The sequence below is a fragment of the Dendrobates tinctorius genome, unplaced genomic scaffold (assembly GCF_039654945.1).
Source record: "Dendrobates tinctorius isolate UK_male_01 unplaced genomic scaffold, ASM3965494v1 ptg000089l, whole genome shotgun sequence".
NCBI lineage: Eukaryota > Metazoa > Chordata > Amphibia > Anura > Dendrobatidae > Dendrobates > Dendrobates tinctorius.
This window is the reverse complement of record NW_027361757.1, coordinates 16829926-16847327: the sequence shown is the minus strand read 5'-3', so window position 1 is coordinate 16847327 and position 17402 is coordinate 16829926. Positions and strand designations below refer to the sequence as shown.

General features: G+C 47.5%; 1 protein-coding gene across 1 annotated transcript in view; it reads left to right on the top strand.

Annotated features, from left to right (window-relative positions):
* Positions 1-476: 476 nt before the first annotated feature.
* The window catches only part of PIK3AP1 (phosphoinositide-3-kinase adaptor protein 1), a 203334-nt gene continuing 186408 nt past the window's right edge, over positions 477-17402 (top strand). Inside the window, exon 1 of the mRNA XM_073585858.1 lies at positions 477-776. Within this exon, the coding sequence (XP_073441959.1) occupies positions 764-776 (13 nt within the window). The 5' untranslated portion in view covers positions 477-763. The remainder of the gene's footprint in view (positions 777-17402) is intronic.

The following is a 17402-nucleotide window of genomic DNA, read 5'->3' as shown; positions in this document are numbered from 1 at the left end:
AGTTAATACAGTTATTAAAGAGAACCTGTCACCAGGTTTGGCAGCTGTGAGGTTATAAAAGATCGATGGGAACTTTGCATTTTTTTTTATTGCTCAGTCTTTCACTGTAGTAGGAGATAAAGGAAAAACAGACATTTTTGCAGGCTCAGGAAGGGAAAAGGTTAAAGGGGGCATCATAGAAGGGGATTTTGGGATTTTTGTGCACAGAGCCTACACAGGAATACATCATGTGCTGCTATATGGTGCTTCATTGTGACACCACATCCTTCCCAGAAGCAAAGCTAATGATTACATCTGGAAATGACCTTTAAAATACTTTTTATCCAAACTGTAAGGTATAATGATCCCTGTAAAGCGATGAAACTTGGCCAACAGCAGTAGTTGAAGCTCCAGCTCTGGAGAGGGCTGTGCTTGCAGTTTGCTTGTCACTACTGTCAGACTTAACACAGGAAGTATTGGAGGAGTGAAATCAGGAAGTGTAGTACATTCTGTATAGTCTGTATTACAGCATCTGCTCACACCGAGGAGGAACAGGTGTCGGCGCTCGCTCACTTCTGCCCCAACTTCTGCTGACTCTTGTGCAGCCCTTGGTTCTGCGCATTGACGCTGGGATCAGACAAGGAGGTGCACTTCATGGGCAGTTCAGAAAACACAGAATGACAGTGTTAAAAGATGGGGCTATGACGAGGATAACTATTATGTCCCCTTGAAGGCCGCTCAGTTGAAACTGAAGGATTATATATATCTTGTTACAATTTCCAGAATGGCATCCAGAGGTATGTACTGTTTTTCATTTACCTTATATCTGACTCTTAAAAAACAAAACAAAAAAAAAAAACATATTTCCTCCTTACAAAGTTCCTCTTTCTGTGGATTCAGCTCAAAGTGACTGATGTTGCACTAAAATGATTTTGTTGCTGAAAGTGGGAGTTTACTAATAGGGTGCTGAGAATCTAAAATTATTTTATTTACGCAGAAAGTTTCACATTTTGTTGTACTTAGAAATGTTTTAGAATTATTTGGAGTTAAAGTATAGCAAAGGGGATCTCTGTGACTAATGTCTATGATGGGGGTCCAGCTATAAACCATTCCCGTTCACGTTAATGGTACCAGTCACCGCTGTCCCTATCAATTAGTTGCTGTATAAAGACTGAACAACTTTATAGGGGCCCGCTAATAATAATTTTTAACCTTTCCACAGGTTATTGCGCCCCACTAGTGATGAGCGAACGTGCACAGATAAGATGTTATCAGAGCAGGCTCGGTGTTAATAGAGTATCTTTGGCGTGATTGAATGCTATGTTCGTGTCCCACGGCTGCATGTCTCGCTGCTGTTTGACAGACACAACACATGCAGGGATTGTCCGTTAGGCCAGGGTTCCCCAAGTCCAGTCCTCAAGGCCCACTAACAGATCATGTTTCCAGGATTTCCTTTGTATTGCACAGGTGAAGCAATTATCACCTGAGCAATACTAAGGAAATCCTGAAAACATGATTGTTGGGCCTTGAGGACTGGAGTTGGGGAACCCTGCATTAGGCAACCCCCGCATTTGTTGCAGCTGTCGAGATATTCAGTCGTGGGAACTTGAACATATTATTTGAGCAGTCCATAAGACCTTTGAAAAATTGGCGTTAGCACCCGAGTATGATCGGATAACACCTTATCTAGGCTCGTTCGCTCATCAGTACTCCCCACAAATCCTTTGACATGAGCCCTGTGTCCACTATTTGAACATAGAAACAGGATCAGACTTATGATTGGTGCAACCTGTGCAGCCGCACAGGGGCCCAAGAGGTAAAGGAGCCCATTTCCACCTCCAAAGCTAGTGGAAGTGTGTATAATGATGAGCTATTGAACTGCAAAGGGCCCATATATTGTCCTTACACAGGGGCTCTCTTCTGTCTATGTGTGCATAGAAGTGGTGACATATGTGCACTAACGCTGCCTTTATTGTCTATGGGACTGACGGTGATAACCAAACGATGTATTCATCTAACGCCACCAGTCCCATAGACACTGAAATGAGCAGCAGTGCTCGTGTGAGACCACTGCTCCATTCAAACGCCACACATGTGATCCTTATTCTCGGGATCAATGAGGATCCCAGTGGTAGGATTCCCAGCGATCGGATTCCCGGCGATCAGACACTTATTACGTATCCCCGATATGCATGCTAAATGTCTTTAAATGTCAAGAATTTATCATATTGCAATTCTCTAATATTTTAACGTACCAAGTCAAAATGGGAGCACAGTTTTCTTGTACACTATATTAATTGTTTGTTTGCTTTTTTATGGCAAATCGACATACGGTACAATCTTGTTTAAAAAGAAGAGATATGTTTCTATTTTGTTCAATACATTTTTGCTGTATTCACTGGTGTAACACTCTTAGGGCAGGTGCAAACGTATTTTCGGTCTGAGTGTGATCCGATAAGACATCGGATCGCACTCAGACCATTGTTAGTCTATGGGGCGTGCACATGTCTGATTTTTTTCCCGGACACAGACTGTCCGAGGAAAGGCTTGCTGCATGCCCAAGTTGGATCTGATGGTCAGATTGTCACTTTATGTGGTAATAACTCTAGAACGCTTCCACACATCCTAGTGATTCTGAGACATTGCTCAGATGTTAAAAGGGTTAAAAGTTTTGCAACAATTTTTCATTTTTATTTTTTTTTAATTTTCAAGGAAGTTCTCAAAACTGATTTTTTTCAGGGACCTAAATAGTTTTGAAGCGAAATTGAGAAGCCTATAAATTGAGGAGGGGGGGTGGTGGAGTGAGACCACTCTAAAAACAGCGACCTTCAAAGTATTCAAAACTGCTGTCAGGAAGTTTGTGTTAATTCTTGTGACGTGCCTGAAGGGTTATCTAAGTAGAATCATTGGAATGAAAAATTAAAAAAAAAAAAATTCCACCACAATGTTGCTAAGATCCTAACAGGCTACCATAGCTGGCAAACCCAAAGCCTCAGGTTGCCATGGCAATCATAGGAACCACACTATCGTGATCGCTGGCTGCCAATAGGATTAAAGAAAAAGCCACCCCCTTCTTCAGATAATCATTCAGATGTCGCCATTGATAACAGCATACAAGAGGTTAATAGTCGTAACACCAATCGTGGCTGAAAGTGCCAGCTATAGTATGCAGCTGACACCTGCTGCATTTTTGGCCCATCAGGGAGCCCTTTTCTCATATTTCTAAAGTCTGTTGATCGTTTAGAGGTTAAAAAAGCAATTAAAATGTCCTAATAAATCCTCTTTACCATGCTGATTGGCAGGCAGCAGCCGGAATGTGCAAGTTACACGTCAGACAGGATTACTGACACTCGTGTGAGTTGTGTCACCTCTCACTATTAGTGAAAACAGCAGAGAATATTGAGGTATATCACTTTTCATTACATAACGAAAAATCCTTATTTACATAAAGCCGGTATCCCTGATTGCTCTGAAGAGGGCAGTCATACATATCTGATTCACTCATAGCTGCCCTCTTCACCTACTGAATTTTATGAGTTGGCGCAATACCTTTTCGGTCTGCCAAATTAAATATGAAGAATACAATGAGCCCTGTAATGAGAGTGTACAGAAGAAGGCTTGCAAACAACATAGCCATGTGTTATAGGACGGGTAAGGGCCGCCTTGGTACATTGTGATCTATCGGGATACAATGAGTCTCACAATTTGTTGCAGCTCAGGGTGGAGACAGTTACCCTTAGCTGCAAAAGGAGTACATCACTGTGCAGAATTATTAGTAGTTTGACCTTCATTTTTATACATTTTTGACAAATTCAAGCTGTACAACCTTGAATGCTTATTGGATGAAGCAGATCAGGTGATGTGTATTTGTGTAATGAGGGAGGGTGCGGCCTAAGGATATCAGGACCCTTTATAAAGGTGTGCGGAATTATTCGGCAGCTTGTTTTTCTGAGGCAAAATGGGCCACAAAAATTTTTTCACTGATTCTGAAGCATCAGCAATTGTTACAGAGTGATGCAACACTCTTGCAATTGCTAAGATATTGGGGCGTGATCACAGAAACATCAAAAGTTTTGTCGTAAATAGTCAACAGGGTAAAAAAAACATGATGAGAAAAAAAGATGCTCAATAACTGCTAAAGATTTGAGAAGATGCAAATGTGAAGCGACCAGGGCCCCATTATCCTCCAGTGCTGTCATATTCCAGAACTACATTTCCCTGGAGTGTCCAGAAGTACAACGTGTTCAGTGATCAGAGACATGGCCGAGGTAAGGGAGGCAGAAACCCGACCACGACTGAAGAAAAGACAAAGATGGAAATGTCAAGACTGGGTCGAGAAGTATCTGAAGACAGATTTTTCAAAGGTCTTATGGACTGATGACATGAAAGTAACTCTTGATAGTCCAGATGGATGGGAACATGGCTGGGTCAGGAAAAGGCACAAACTATCATTTTGACTCAGATGCCAGCAAGGTAGTGAGGTAATGGAAAGGGCTGGTATTACTAAAGATGAGCTACTGGACCTTTTTGGGTTCAAGAGGGACTGAAAATCAATTCTCAAATTTACTGCCAGTTTTTCGAAGCAGCGGTACAGGAAAAAGTCTGCATCTTTCAAGAAATCCATGATTTTATTTTATTATGTAGGACAATGCTCCATCGCATCCATTGAAGTCTCCACTGCTTGGCTGCTTTAAGTAGAAGCCTTAAAGATGAAACAATAATGCTTTGGTCCCTTCCTCACCTGACCTAAACCCTAATGAGAACTTGTTGGTCCTTCTTAAACAGGAGATTTACGGTGAAGCAAAACAGTACACCCCTCTGAACAGTGTCTGGGAGGTTGTGGTTGGTGCTGTCAAACAAGTTGATCGTTAACAGGTTAAGAAACTGACACCCTCACAGATGGAAGGATTATGACTGATTTCTCCTTCGTCTCATTGGGGGACACAGAGACTGTGGGTGTGTGCTTCTGCCGTCTGGAGGCCGACACTAAGTGTACAAAAAAAGAGTTAGCTCCTCCTCCGCCGCATACACCCTCGCCCCTAGGCCGGGCGTAACTCAGTTTTTGCTTAGTGTCTGATGGAGGCACACGCAGTCTGGAGCTCCAGACTAGATTTTTTTCTTTTTTTTTTTTTCTTTTCCCTTTTTTTCTATGAAGATAAGACAGGGGCGACGGATCCTATAGAGAGGATCCGATCTCCCCAAATCATCAACGGGCGACCACGTGTGAGTAACCCTCCACGTGTCCTCTCCCGCACCGAGGGACACATCTGGGACTTTTTTCCAGACAACTATTTTTTTTTTTTAAAAGAGGGGCAACGCGTCCTGATAAGAGGATTCGGTTTCCCCATAAACTTCATCAGGCGAGCACGTGTGAGCAGAACCAGGGGTCAGCCTCCACGTTGTTCCTCTCCTACAACAACAATGTATGGAGGCCCCTTCCACCCCTTGGTAGTGAGTCCAGGGGCTGAATTGGAGGCGCAGGTGGGAAGAAGCCGGTACCAGAAGTCCCCCCCCCCCCCCCCCCCCGCCGGGGATGGAGCCCACGGCGGATGGCCCTGCTCACCTTTAATATTTGGGGGATCCGCTCCTGGAGCGCACCGCAAGTTTGCCCCGGTGTGTAACGGTAGCCAGAGTGGCGTTGCAACCGGACGCCGCACACCGCGTGTACCGGAGTGCGGCCGGAAGCCCGCCGGCGGCCGCAGCCCCGCTGCAGGAGGAGGTCCGTGACTATCGCGCGAGGCCGCGCGCCGACTTCCGGTGGTAGCCGGAAGTCCCGCCCACTGACGTCGGGGAGACGCGCTGTATAGGAGCAGGAGGCCTGGGGGTCAAGGGGTGGAAAACGGCGGGCGCATAGGTCCCGGAGAGGAGACTTCCGCCCTACCACCTCGCGTCCACGCATCCGGAGCTTCCCGGGGTACTTCAAACAGGAGTGGGACCCTGCCGGTGGGTGAGTGTAACTCCGTTTGGAGAACCGCACTGGTTGTCAGGGAAGGGGTTACCCTCCTCCTCCTTCTACCCTGCCTTCAGCCTGTGCAAGTATGTCTGCCAAAGGGAAAGCTCACTCTTTCCTTTACGCGGTTTGCGTGTCCTGTGGGGTCAGGCTGCCAAAGGCACAGGCGGGTAAATATTGTGAAGCCTGCGAGTCGGAGCGCGCCCAGGAGCCCCCCACTGTTTCTGAACCCAGGGGTCAGGACCCCCCGGAATGGGCGGTGTCCTTATCGCATTCTATGCTGTCCCTCACAAGGGCAATTGAATCCCTTCAAGGCCCGGGCAGGAACAAGGATGGTGGTCTGCCAGCGGAAGAGAGCTCGTCCTCGTCTCAGGACCCTCCAACCATTAGAGGTCGCTCCAGTACCAGGCAAGCTCATATCAAAAGGGCTCGTTCCCCGTCGGCCGGGCCCTCCGGGGCTTCGTCGGCGGGTATTAGGGCATCCCGTTCCCCGTCGCTGAGCTCAGGGAGCGATCAGGATGAAGGAGAGGAGGAGGAGGCCTGGAATCTAGAAAGCCTGGGGTTCCAGGACTCGGTGGACAGTCTCATTGAGGCAGTCAACCAGACATTAGAGATCGAGGACGAGGTGCCCACAGCCTCAGGTCACAAGGTCTCTTTCAAGAAATCCAGGCGACCACATAGAAGGTTTGCCACGCATCCGGAGTTTGAGGAGCTAGTCCAGAAACATAGAGAACACCCGGATAAGCGTTTTGCAATGCAAAAAGCGCTGCAAGCAAAGTATCCGTTTCCTCCTGAGCTTCATAAGGGTTGGGTAGAGTCGCCAGTAGTGGACCCACCAGTATCACGTTTAGCATCAAGATCGCTATTGTCGATACCCAGTGTTTCTTCTATAAAGGACCCAACTGATCGCCTCATGGACGGGCTTGCCCGCTCGGTATATGAGGCAGCAGGGTCGGCTCTGGCCCCCTCCTTTGCGGCAACTTGGGTGGCTAAAGCCATGGTTTCGTGGGGGGACGCTCTGTATAAGGCCCTCCAAGACAGGGATCTGCCCGCGGAGGTCTTGGAGGTGGCAAATCAGATATCAGGAGCGAGTGATTATCTTGTCAGCGCTTCACTGGACGCGGCCGAGTGTTCGGCTGTTGCGGCAGCGAATGCGATCGCCATTAGGCGTGCATTATGGCTGAGGCTGTGGAAAGCGGATTCTATCTCTAAAAAATCCTTAACCTCATTGCCTTTTCAGGGCAATCGGCTGTTCGGTGAGAAGCTGGACAAGCTTATCTCAGAAGCCACAGGGGGGAAAAGTAGTTTCCTCCCGCAGCAGAGAAGTTGCCCGGCATTCAGGCAAACGCAGAGGCGTTTTCGACCCTTTCGTAGCCCCTGGGGGGGGACTTCGGCCAGGGCATACTCCTCCGCAAACGATGGCCAGAGTAGGGAAAAGCAAGCCTCTTACAGGGCCAATCCGCTGGGTAGAGGCCGAGGCCGTTTGCCCAGAGCGAGGGGGGCCAGGTCCCAAAAACCTCCAGCTAAATGACTGGAGGCGCTCCGTACCTACGGACGACAGAGTGGGCGGACGCCTACTAGGGTTCAGCCACGTTTGGGTCGCAGTGACACGCGACACTTGGGTGGCAGAACTAATATCGTCCGGGTACAAGATAGAGTTTGTCGGACGGCCACCACAGCGATTCTTCCGTTCCCGACTTTCCAAGACAGATTCGCAGGCGGAGAGTTTGTTACAGGCTATAATGACGCTACAGCGCAAAGGGGTCATCGCCCCAGTGCCGCAGGGCGAAGAGTCGCAGGGGTTTTACTCCAATCTGTTTTCGGTCCCCAAAAAAGACGGGACTGTGAGGCCAGTACTGGATCTAAAGATCCTGAACAGATTCATCAGGGTCAGGCGATTCCGGATGGAGTCCCTCCGCTCGATCATTGCAGCCATGGATCCAGGGGAATTCCTGGCCTCGATCGATGTGCAGGATGCATATCTGCATATTCCGATATTTCCCCCACACCAGAGGTTCCTGCGTTTTGCGATCGGAGGACGTCATTTCCAATTTGTGGCTCTGCCCTTCGGCTTAGCCACTGCCCCCAGAGTCTTTACAAAGATAATGGCGGTGGTTATGGCCATCCTGCATGCACGGGGCATAACGGTGTTACCTTACCTGGACGACCTTTTGGTAAAGGGGCCGTCGTTTCAGGAGTGCCAGGACAATGTCAGTATCACTCTGGATACCCTGGCCCGTCTGGGCTGGTTGATCAATCGGAGCAAGTCGTCCTTGGTTCCAGCCCAAAGAATCGTGTTCCTAGGCATGATTTTCGACACCTCCCGGGGGCTGGTGATCCTCCCTCAGGACAAGGCGCAAAAAATCAAGCAAGGGGTACGGAACCTTCTACAGCCGGGCACCAGATCCATCCGGTACGGCATGAGTGTGTTGGGCAGAATGGTGGCGGCGATGGAAGCAATCCCGTTTGCCCAGTTCCATCTCCGTCCGCTTCAGCATGCGCTCTTGACAGCATGGGACCGGAGGCTGCTGTCTCTCAGTCATCGGTGCAAGTTGTCTCCGCTGGTACGAGGTTCACTCCGGTGGTGGACTCGCGACTCGTCTCTGGTCCAGGGGAAACCCTTTCCCCCGGAACAATGGTTGGTTGTGACGACCGATGCAAGCCTGCAAGGTTGGGGAGCAGTTTTCCAGAGTCACATAGCCCAGGGGCGGTGGTCCGTTCAGGAGATAGTTCTCCCGATCAACATTCTGGAGATACGGGCAATACGATTGGCCCTGCAACATTTCCAGTGTTTCCTGAGACACCGGCCGGTGCGCATCCAGTCGGACAATGCTACAGCAGTAGCATATGTCAACCATCAAGGGGGCACGCGCAGCCAGGCAGCCATGCGCGAGGTCGGACTGGTACTGCGTTGGGCAGAGAAGAACCGCGTGGTAATTTCAGCGGTGCACATTCCAGGAGTCGAAAACTGGGCGGCAGATTTTCTCAGCCGACAGGGGGTCGCGGCAGGGGAATGGTCCCTGCACCCCGAGATCTTTCAGCAGATCTGCCAACGGTGGGGGACACCAGACGTGGACCTTATGGCATCCAGAGAGAATGCCAAAGTACAAAGGTTTGTCGCTCGATCCCTCGATCCGCAGGCAATCGCAGCAGACGCTCTGGTGCTCCCGTGGAGCCAGTTTCGTCTCCCGTACTTGTTCCCCCCGCTGCCGCTGCTTCCAAGAGTTATCAGGAAAATAAGGAGAGAGAAGGTTCCAGCAATTCTGCTGGCCCCAGACTGGCCCCGGCGGGCCTGGTATGCAGATCTGGTCCAACTAGTGGTGGACGTACCCTGGCGTCTTCCAGATCGGCCGGACTTACTGTCCCAAGGGCCGATCTGCCATCCGAACTTAGGGGCCCTGTGTTTGACGGCGTGGCCATTGAATCTTGGCTGTTAACACAGGCAGGATTCAGGCGCGATGTGGCGGCCACGATGGTGAGTGCCCGAAAGCCTTCCTCGGCGAGAGTATATCATCGAACTTGGGAAGTTTTTTTCCGTTGGTGTAGGGATCGTGAAGTGGCTCCTCTGGTTTTTTCGATCCCCAACGTACTGGCTTTTCTACAGGCAGGGCTGGACGCAGGGTTGGCTCCGAGTTCGCTCAGAACGCAAATCTCGGCCCTGTCGGTGCTTTTCCAACGAAAAGTCGCTTCCGTCTGGCAGGTTAGGACGTTTATGCAGGGGGTCGCACATTTAGTACCCCCCTATAAGGCGCCGACGGAATCATGGGACCTGAACTTGGTGCTCAGGGCCCTTCAGGAGGCTCCTTTCGAACCATTGCAAGAGGTCTCCTTACCTTACCTGTCCAGAAAGGTCGTTTTTCTAGTAGCTATAACGTCTATTAGGCGGGTTTCGGAATTGGCGGCCTTATCTTGTAAACCGCCGTTCCTGACCTTTTATAAAGATAAGGTAGTTTTAAGGCCAGCTCCTCCCTTCTTGCCGAAGGTTGTGTCTGCATTTCATATCAACGAAGACATTGTCTTACCCTCGTTTTGCCCGGCACCGGTGCACAGGGTAGAGAAGGCTTTGCACACCCTGGATCTGGTAAGAGCTCTTAGAAGGTATGTGACAAGGACAGCGCCATTCCGCCAGACAGACTCTCTATTCGTGGTTCCAGAGGGGCGGCGGAAGGGGCTCGCTGCGTCCAGAGCGACTTTGGCCAGATGGGTTCGCCTGACGGTCCAAGAAGCTTATCAAATCAGTGGCACGCCGGTTCCGGCAGGGATCAAGGCTCACTTGGCACGGGCAGTGGGTGCCTCATGGGCACTGCGACACCAGGCTTCAGCGGAGCAGGTATGCAAAGCAGCTACCTGGTCCAGTTTGCATACGTTTGTCAAACATTATAACGTACATACCCAGGCATCCTCGGATGCAAGCCTGGGAAGAAAGATTCTCCAGGCAGCAGTTGCGCACCTCTAATCAGGGGCGCAAATTAGCATGGATTGGGTGAGCTAAGATCCCGCCCAGAGGACTGCTTTAGAACGTCCCACAGTCTCTGTGTCCCCCAATGAGACGAAGGAGAAACATGGATTTTTGTGAGTACTCACCGTAAAATCCTTTTCTCCGAGACGCTCATTGGGGGACACAGCACCCACCCTATCAGCCAGTTGGCATTTACTTATTTTGAGTTATACAAATCCTTGTACAAAGTTTAGGGTGGCCCCCTTTTTCAGACATATAGTTTCTTGCCTGAGTTTAAGGCGCGTTCTCCTACTGCTTATGCACTAAACTGAGTTACGCCCGGCCTAGGGGCGAGGGTGTATGCGGCGGAGGAGGAGCTAACTCTTTTTTTGTACACTTAGTGTCGGCCTCCAGACGGCAGAAGCACACACCCACAGTCTCTGTGTCCCCCAATGAGCGTCTCGGAGAAAAGGATTTTACGGTGAGTACTCACAAAAATCCATGTTTTAAAAAGAAAGGCGGCTATATTTGTCAGTAATATTTTTTTCGGTGTTGTTCAACAATATAATGAATCCTCAAAAATACAAGTTGTCAACTAACTCTGCATAGAGATTACATGAGAAAATCCACATACAGCGGCAGGTTGTCTACTGTTCACAGTCAGCGTGACCCCGCAGCTGTGACTGTCACCCGTGGTAACGCTACCGCCGGTACTGTCGGTCACAGTGCTGCGGGATCATGCTGGCAGATGTCAGCGTGATCCCACAGCTGACTGTGACCCACAGCGGTGATCTGCGGTAAAAAAGCAGACGTGGGCCGATGAGACTACTGCTCCCATCGGGCTACGTCTGCTGTCACTGATAACAGTGACAACAGGTGCTGCTGATGGGAGAGTAGTATCATCTGCCGGCGCCTGTGCTCACAGTTAAAAAAAGAAATTAAAAGTAAAATTACATACATAGTCAAATAAAAATAAAAAAACATTATACTCACCTAACACCTAATTCCTGACGCCCTTGTCTCCTAGAAACAATGTAAAATAATAAACCAACATACACTCACCTGTCCGCTGTAGTCCAGGTAATCCGAGTGTCCCACGGCGATCTCATATGTAGAACAGTCACATCGGGAAATAATGACAGACTCCTTTAATAATCTTAATTAAACCATACTCACCGAACGAATAATCCATTGACGCCAATGTCTCCTGCAACAAAAATAAAATAAGCCACAATATTCCTCACCTGTCGGCAGAGAAGATAATCCATAATGTCCCATGATGATTCTGATCACTTTGAGAGCAGTCACATCAGTGATTTAACTGCTGTCAAAGACAGCTGGCGATACACTGACAGGAGGTAATCCCTCCAGCTGTGTATCACTGCGCTGCCATGAGAGTTCACCGGAGATCACCAGCTCCGGTGCTCTCACTTACAGCACCACTGCATGAGAACTTTCCCACGCAGCAGTGGTGCCGTAAGGGAGATCACTGGAGCTGATGAACTCAGGTGAATTCTCACTGCAGCTCAGTGATACACTGTGTGAGTGATTACCTCCTGTCAGTGTATCGCCAGGACTTTATTCTGGGTGTCTGTGTTTTTATACAATATCACTATGGGTTATTAACAGATAGGTGTCTTATAGATGCCTCTCCATTACTAACCTGTGGGCTTGATGTCACCCGACAATACAAAGGTGACATCAACCCCACAAATATGAACCCCTCTTGCCATTGCTACAGGGCAAGTGGGAAGAGCAAGGATAAGTTCTAGATTTGGTGCATCTTATAGATGCGCCTTTTCTGGGGCGGCTGAGAGCTGATGCTTTTAGCTGGGGGAGGGCAATATCCATGGCCCCTTCCTAGGCTAATAATATCAGCCTGCAGCTTTCTGCATAGTCTTTGCTGGTTATTAATTATAGGGGTACTAATTTTTTTGAGGGGTCCCCCTTTTAAATAGCCAGTAAAGGTTAAATATACAGTTGTGAGCTGATATTAATAGCCTGGGAAGCTCCATGGGTATTAACCCCTTCCCAGGCTATAAACATAGGCATCCAGCTGTCGGCTTTCCCTCTACTAGTTTTTAAAAATATGCAGGAGCCCACACCATTTTTTTTTTTCATTTTTTTTCTTTAAAATTAACAGTTGCTGTCAGGTTACAGCCTATGTACGTTCATTCTGTTAATGCTCCTGCATAGGCTGGTGACAATGTGTGAGTAGGTTTGTGTGTGTTTGTGTTTACTTATCTGCTTAGTAATGAGGGTGTCGGGCTGAGTGTGAGCATGTGGGCGTGAGCGTGTGACTGTGAATGTGAGCGTGAATGTGTGAGCATGAGGTGAGTGCGAGCATGAGCACGTGAGGTGAATGTGAGTGTGAGGTGAGTGTGAGCATGAGGTGAGTTTGAGCGTGAGTGTCAGCATGAGGTGAGTGTGAGTGTCAGCGTGAGGTGAGTGTGAGCATAAGAGCAGGTGAGCGTGAGTGTGTATTTTTGTGTGTGAGCGTGTGTATTTTCCTGTGTGTGAGCGTGTATGTGTATTCCCCAGTTTATGAGCCGCACCAGCTAACAGAAACCTTGCTGCCTGCCATGCTCGGTGACCGTCTACTTGTCAGTATAACTTTGCAGTCACCAACAAAATGGCTCCTTCCCTTTAAGGTTTTTGGAAAGATTAGTATTAGATGTTTGTTCTATACAACCATCGAACTGTAAATCCCTGTTAAACTTTAAGGTTGTTGGTGGGTGACATTAAAAGTTATGTCCATGTAAATGATGTTTATAAGAGGGCAGGCTCAGCCCCTTCTCCAATAAGTCTGAGACAGATACTTAAATGGGAGACTTGCTTAGCTATCAAAATAAGCCAGTCAGTGAGTCCCTTCATACATGTCACTGCCACAGTGTTGTGCCTAATTAACATCATTTTTAGATCTTTTATGAAAATAGACCCTATTGTATTCTGTTGGTCTATGACCAAAAATTGTCTTTTTAAAAGTGTCAAGCATGAAATACAGGTCTGGATAAACCAGTGAGGGCACCCATGAACAGAGAGACTCATCTGTGTGAAAGAGGAACTATGAAGATATGTCTGAAATGTATTCATTACAGTAAAAAAAAAATTGTAAAAATTCCACACATAGTGACAGGCGTACAATGCGAATGCTAGCCAGACTGATACCTTTCTTTTCTCAATGAAAGTTTAAGTACCGGTAAAATGCAGTATTTTAAGGGTATTTGTTAACAGATTCTACTGACCAGCCTTTTGTTCCAAACCATCAGTTTACGATCCCTTCTGCTTCTTATCCAATGTTGCACAGTTCTCCAGCCAGTCATCATACTTCTGTCACCTCCACAACCAATGATTGGCTGCAGCGTTCACTTTCCGTCTCTTCAGATCAGGAAGTACAGAGTCTGGCAGAGGATCTGAGCAATATTGAAAGAGGAGTGGTAAAGTAAGCAAACTTTATTTTATTTTTAGTTTGGAGCATATTTTTCTAACACCTTCCCAACATGCATCATTCATACACGGCAGATATTGCGTGCATACACCGACTCAGGCGCCAAACCCTCCACGTACAGATGACACCTACCTGTAACAATGCTTGCTCCAACTGATGCTGTTTAACCACTTTAATTCCACTTTCAATAGCCAATTGCCATACCCATTGTAATGCAGTGACCCGGTATATATGTGTTGCTATGTGTAATAGGACCTGCAGTGAGGTCATAACCATGTGATACATACCTCACCTGTGGGTGTAATTACGGACCATATAATGTGACCAGGGAGGGTCACAAGGGGAGAGTGTGTGTACCTGAATGGTTCAGGGTGCAAGGTTCTGTAAGGTCTGTGTTGGAAGATCCTGAGAGTAGGATCGGATCCCTGGAGCATGTGGTGATACTTTGGACCTGGAGGCCGATGTGTTAGGAGATCCTGGGAGTAGGACGGGATCCCTGGATGGCAACCGGTGAGGCCCTGAACCTGGTGGCCTGGGTGTTGGACGAATGTGTCCTGAATAGCACTCGGACAGGCCACGTGTGTTTGCGGAGTCTGAAGGCATTGCGTTGGGGGGAGCTACCCTCCGTCTGAAGATCTGGACTGTTGGTAGTGCACTGGACACAAGGATGATGATCCCAGTTCTGCAGCTTCCCCAGGAACCAGGACTGACAGGAGGTCAGTCTGTGGAGCAGGAGCTCCTGAGAGGTAACCCCGGACATGGGGAAATAACTGTTTAGGCTATAGTGCCTCCATGCTGGACGTGGCACAGCCTGTGTGACAACAGGTCTGAGAGAGTGGAGCTCTACTATGAACATTGAGGAATCATCTGTCTGATGTAAGACTGTTGCCTTTTGTTCATGCTTCCTTTATTACGTGTAAATAAACCACATAGACTTTAAGCGGAAAGTGTTCCTGTGTGCCTTAAATCTCACAGCCAAGTGAGTGTCCCCCAACACTAACAGTAAGTACTATCTTACACCATCCAGATGCCGACTTAAAATGATTCCAGGCTTAAGTACCCAAAAGTGACTTAAAAGACTGTGCAAAAAGTTTAAAAATGAAATCGCCCTTCTTTTCCCATTTCAAAAATAGAAAAGTCATCTCGTGTCACCACAGAATTTAAAAGATGGTGATTAAAAAAGTTGTATGTATCTCAGGTGGATTTTTGGGAAGGTTCTATGGAAAGATCCATGCTGTTGTCCAGCTTGTTTTCCTGCCTCAATCCACCATGTAATTGTTTATAATTTTGACATTATTTACTTTCTTCAGTTGGACAAGTTGTCATGAGTCTTAAACATTGATTTTTTATATTTTTGATTTGCTAATGTTTGCCTCATATCATCTTCTACAACTTTTTGTCTGCTATCTTTGCAAGACAGTGATGCAGGGTCATTGAACAATGGTGTTTGCTGATATGTTGATTACACATTGTCCATGCCAAGTAGCTTGTTGACTTGCAAAACAGAGGAATAAAAACTATGCAAATTGATTAAGTAGTCAAACAATGCGAGATAACCTCATCACATCTTCTTCTTGACCTCTGGATGCTGGCTTGAAGGAAAACAGTTGTGAGCTATATAAGGGCGGGTATGCCTCTAAAAAAAAATACCAAGACATCCATTCATCCAGACAGCAGAGAGCTCCAAAGAACCAGAAACTCTTTACAAAACCACAGTCAGGAACACTCTACAATATAGCTGCCAGATCATGGCTCCATCACGATGGACACAGATTTGACATTCTAGAGGATGCCAGCTTAGGGGACCCCGGCCTTAGCTGAAATAATACAGATCTGTTCCATTGACCTTCACAGAACCCATGTATATGTTTGTGATAGTCAGGATTAGAACCCACCGTTCGCCTGAGCCTCAAGGATACATTTGGAAAAGCCAGAATTGGGTCCCACATAGTCGCCTGGCTCCATGGAGATGTTTGGAGAATCCAGGTTATGACCCTCTGGTCACCTGGTCTTGTACCTCAATGTACTGTCAACTTCCTAAGCTTGTCATTACCTCCTCTCTTTGCATGCCACAGGTAGGGGTAGTCAGCCATGGAAACTCTAATGTCACAGCTTCTGAAGTCACAGTCTTATCCCAGCGAGTCAGCGGAAGGGTGAAACTCTGTAATTTTGCACCATTGTGGGTATTTTGCTGGGACTGTTCTGTGTGTTATCTGCCTGTTTTGTGGTTCAATAAAGTATTGACACACAGTTTTACCCTCACTCTGTGTAGTCTAAGTAGTGTTATGTCCACGTTAAAAGGAGAGCATTTGGTGGGATGTACCCTGGACAATGTGGTTTTAGAGGACCCGCTGATCCCCTGTGTCTTCACAAGGGCCTTATATGATTAACACATACATGTGACTGTAACATGTATGTCTCATAATTTCTTATTTAGCCATTTGGCTGCTGCATTTGGTCATCATACATATGTAACTTGGAAATCTACATTAATGTGTATTCCTACATAAATGCTTTCATTTTCTTTGTATTTGGCTATTGTGATGCAGCGGCAGCACACTTATGCAGTGACGAGGCAGTGACCCAGCAAAGTTCAAAGCAAAAGTCTTTTTAATGTGTTTACTTCACACATTGTTAATGTCCAACTCATATAAATGCATAGCATTAATGTCCAGTTCACATAAATACAGCACATGATATCCTCCGGATTGCAGCCAGGCACATATCCTCTTTATTACAGTCATTAAACACACTAGTCCTCCTCTGACCCGTTGCCGTGGGCGACTGCACCACTGTGTTAATGTCTCTTTACTCACAGCATTTCACAGTACACGATGTTGTGAGTTCATTTTCCCCTCCGTCACTGAGGCCTGGTGAACTCCCTATTCTAGTGAAGGAAGGTAGTGAGCCTGATTATCAGGCACCTGGGACTAATGAAGACGATTAGCTGAGTTGAGTCACTGACTGGATTTAAGGCAGCCTACGCCCTTTCTGCCCTGCGGGTGATTTCTCTGTGGACTCTTGGACACCAGTCTGATTCCTGCTCTCCTAAAGCTAAGTTTTCTGTTTTGCCTTTTTGCATCTAAGATTTGTTTTTGTTTTTCTTGCTTTTTGGATTCTGCCACTCCCTGCTGGAGTGTGCAGTGTTCCGTGAGCTCTGTCTTCTGAAAGTACCTGAGTGCTGATTTAGTTTTTGAAGCTTAGTTGCTTCAGGGCCATTTTTATATCAGCTTGTTGGCTTTTGTCTCTGATAGGGTTTTGGCAGATTGCAGACAGCAGCCTTCCTATCCGTTCCTATCTAGGTAGTTTTTGGACCCCGTCTTTGCTCAGCCTGTCTTTCTGTCTGTGTAAGTGTTTTCATCTTGCTTCACCGTCATTATATGTGGGGGGCTGCCTATTGCTTTGGGGTCTGCTCTGGGGCAGTTAGATTTCCCCTTTCCTTCTTTAGGCCTATGTATCTCTCCGGCTGTGATCGAGGGGTCTAGGTCATCGTAGGAACCCCCCACGGCTACTGCTAGTTGTGTTGATAGGTTCAGGGGTCTGCAATCTGATAGTTGCCAACTTCTCTGGTTTTCAGGACTTAGCTA